This window comes from Lactuca saligna, chromosome 5 (genome assembly GCF_052625555.1).
Source record: "Lactuca saligna cultivar CGN05327 chromosome 5, ASM5262555v1, whole genome shotgun sequence".
NCBI lineage: Eukaryota > Viridiplantae > Streptophyta > Magnoliopsida > Asterales > Asteraceae > Lactuca > Lactuca saligna.
The window spans coordinates 15,915,820-15,918,569 of NC_136421.1; the positions used below are offsets into that span (position 1 = coordinate 15,915,820).

Genomic DNA, 2,750 nt, shown 5'->3' on the forward strand with positions numbered 1-2,750 from the left:
CCAATTTTGGTTTTGGTCTGATTCGGTCCGATCCGTGAACCAAGCTCACCCAACACTACTAGTTATACCGATATCTATTTATAAAGCGAGTTGATCTAAAGTATTTGTGGGCCAAAACCCACAATCCCAAGACGTCATCATCTGAACACTACTGGTTCGTTTTCTGGTTTAACCTCAAAAATTTCTTTAAGGGAGTGTTGCCCCCGACCCCACAAAGACTGGGAGCCCATTGCTAAGGGACGATCACAAGGACACAAGAAAAATTCCAATTAATACCCAAATTATTTAAAACGAAGAATATTATTACAGTTTTCTTGAGACGAAATGAATATCACCTTCGAAATTGACAATAAATTCCTAATATGTTAAACAAAAAAAACTACATTAAGTAGTTACATTATTCTTGATATATCTTCATCGTCTAATAGCTTCCTAACCGAGGAAACCTCATGAGTCACCACACTTGATCCACACGATGATGATGATGACAACGACGATGATGATTCATATTTGATGACATTCATTCCATCATTTCTTAACATAGAACCATGACGATGAAGCTCTTCCTGTGGAGTTAAACCACTTGTTAATGGCTTCCCTTCTGCACCTCCTACTTTACTTCTTCTGTTCATGAATATGTGACATAGGACCCAATTTCCCATCTGAATCCATGACCTCTGCTGAAACAAATCAACCGGCCAAATCACAAAGAAACGAATTAGTTTAATTAATGCGTATTTTATTCCTAAAACTATTCCTTTTTGGCTTCTTTAATGGATTTCAATGGGGTTGGATCTCTTTTGCCATGAATATTCTGTCACGAATATGGCTTGTTGAAAACTAATCAGTCCTTGTGAAAGAACCACTTTCTAGTAAATATGTCCATTTTTAGAAAAATATACTTTACATGTTTAACAAATATCATACAAGATGTATGATACAAATATCATACAACATGTTTAACAAATATCATACAAGATGTATACCTGATCATTATTGGAGCTGGTATTTGGCAAGCAATTAGGTGAATGAACGAGGCGATATTCATGCATAATCCAATACGTTCTTGTGGTCGAGCCTCCATGCATGGGCTTGCCTTTGTAGAAAACAAGTGTCTTCTTCATCCCAGTAATAATCTCTTTTCTTCTTGAATCCGATTTGTTGTTACTACAACACCTTGTAATCTGTTTGTCAAAACCAGTTGTTTTCCAATATCCATCCTCACTTGCTCTATTTGATCTATGCCCATTGCCATACTTGGGTTCGTTCTTGCTAAAAAAATACCTATCTTGCTCCCAATCCCCTAATCGAACATCAAATTTCCAAAATAAATAACACATGTCATGCAAAGATAATTACAAAATATTTATATTTTTCAAAATAATGATGATAAAAATACTAACCAGGCAAGTCCCAAGGATTGAATTTGCAAATGTCGAGAATTTCAGGAACGATGGAAGCTGGAAGAGGGCAGGAGAAGACCTTACGAATTAGATATTGAAATACTATCTCTTGATCAGTGGGTTGAAACCTAAACCCTGGAGGTAACTTAATGGCTCCATCTCTAACAAAATTGAGCTTTGAAATCTCCTTGTGAACCTTTTCTCCATGCTTTTTTTGATGAGTTGACATCAAAGAAACCAAGAAAGTTGTAAAGAAGAAGAAAAGTGGTTAAGTATTAAGTTGAAGTAGTGAACATATATATACTGCCCGTTTTATAGCATCAAACTAAAAGGCTTTTGCTTTTCATCAGTTTGGAACATATCCCATATGGTACTTGTCCCTTAAGTTTTGTAAGCATACTATGCACATATAATAGTAACATATTCCATGTTCATTCTTATTTAGACCATATATTTCCATATCAAAAGAGCAACATATTTTATTTTTTGCCCATTTTTTTTGCTAAGTTAGAGTCATCACATAGAAGTATTAAAGTACAAACAATAATTATCCGTTGATGAAATTTAAACTATCTTTTTTTTCCCTCGTAAACAAAATATATATATATATATATATATATATATATATATATATATATATATATATATATATATATATATTATAGTACGTTGTTTTCATCTTAAAATGAATATATATATATATATATATATATATATATATATATATATATATATATATATATATATATTCATTTTAAGATGAAAACAACGTACTATAATATATATATATATATATATATATATAGTATGTTGTTTTGTGTAAAAGGTAGATTGCATTTTATTGTTTTGTAAAACTGGATACTTATATATGCATATCTGAAAGTTGATCAAAGTTTTCTAATGAGTGTTTTAAAACGTGTATTAATTTTAAATAGTATTTGAAATCTTTGTTTTGAAAGTAAAAGTGGTGCTTCTTTACTTTAACTTGGCTTTGGGATTATGGTTCTTTGAAAGCATGCTTTGAGTTGGTTGAGTCATTTGCATGTCTCACAAATGTAATTGCCTTTGTCCTACATATATACCCCATTTGATTTATTGGCTTTTGATTTTTGATTCTCTTTTCATTGATTTGTTTTTAAGGTGAGTGGCACCTTGAGTGATTTATATAATAATTAAAACCATGTACATATATTGTGTGAAACCCTCATATAGATATAAGAAATAACACTTTGAAACAGATCTCAAGAATGTACATAGACCCGAAGTCATACACGTACAAACAAAACTGCACAAGTATAAGAGTTTTAAAAGTGTAAGACCCTAAAGGAAAAGTTAACACATTAAACC

The 2,750-nt window shown here is 31.7% G+C and overlaps 1 protein-coding gene across 2 annotated transcripts; it reads right to left on the reverse strand.

Moving 5' to 3' along the window:
• Positions 1-263: 263 nt before the first annotated feature.
• Positions 264-1,693, reverse strand: LOC144998477 (NAC domain-containing protein 83-like). 2 transcript variants are annotated; one of them, XM_078958229.1, is made up of 3 exons: positions 1,404-1,693; positions 987-1,303; positions 264-680 (listed from the first exon to the last, which is right to left on the reverse strand). In XM_078958229.1, exons 1-3 carry the CDS (start codon positions 1,630-1,632, stop codon positions 393-395), a joined length of 834 nt encoding a protein of 277 aa, XP_078814355.1. In that variant the 5' UTR covers positions 1,633-1,693; the 3' UTR covers positions 264-392. The 2 variants fall into 2 exon arrangements, with proteins under 2 accessions (XP_078814355.1, XP_078814356.1); XM_078958230.1 differs by having other exon boundaries at positions 264-677; positions 1,404-1,692.
• Between the last annotated feature and the right edge of the window lie 1,057 nt (positions 1,694-2,750).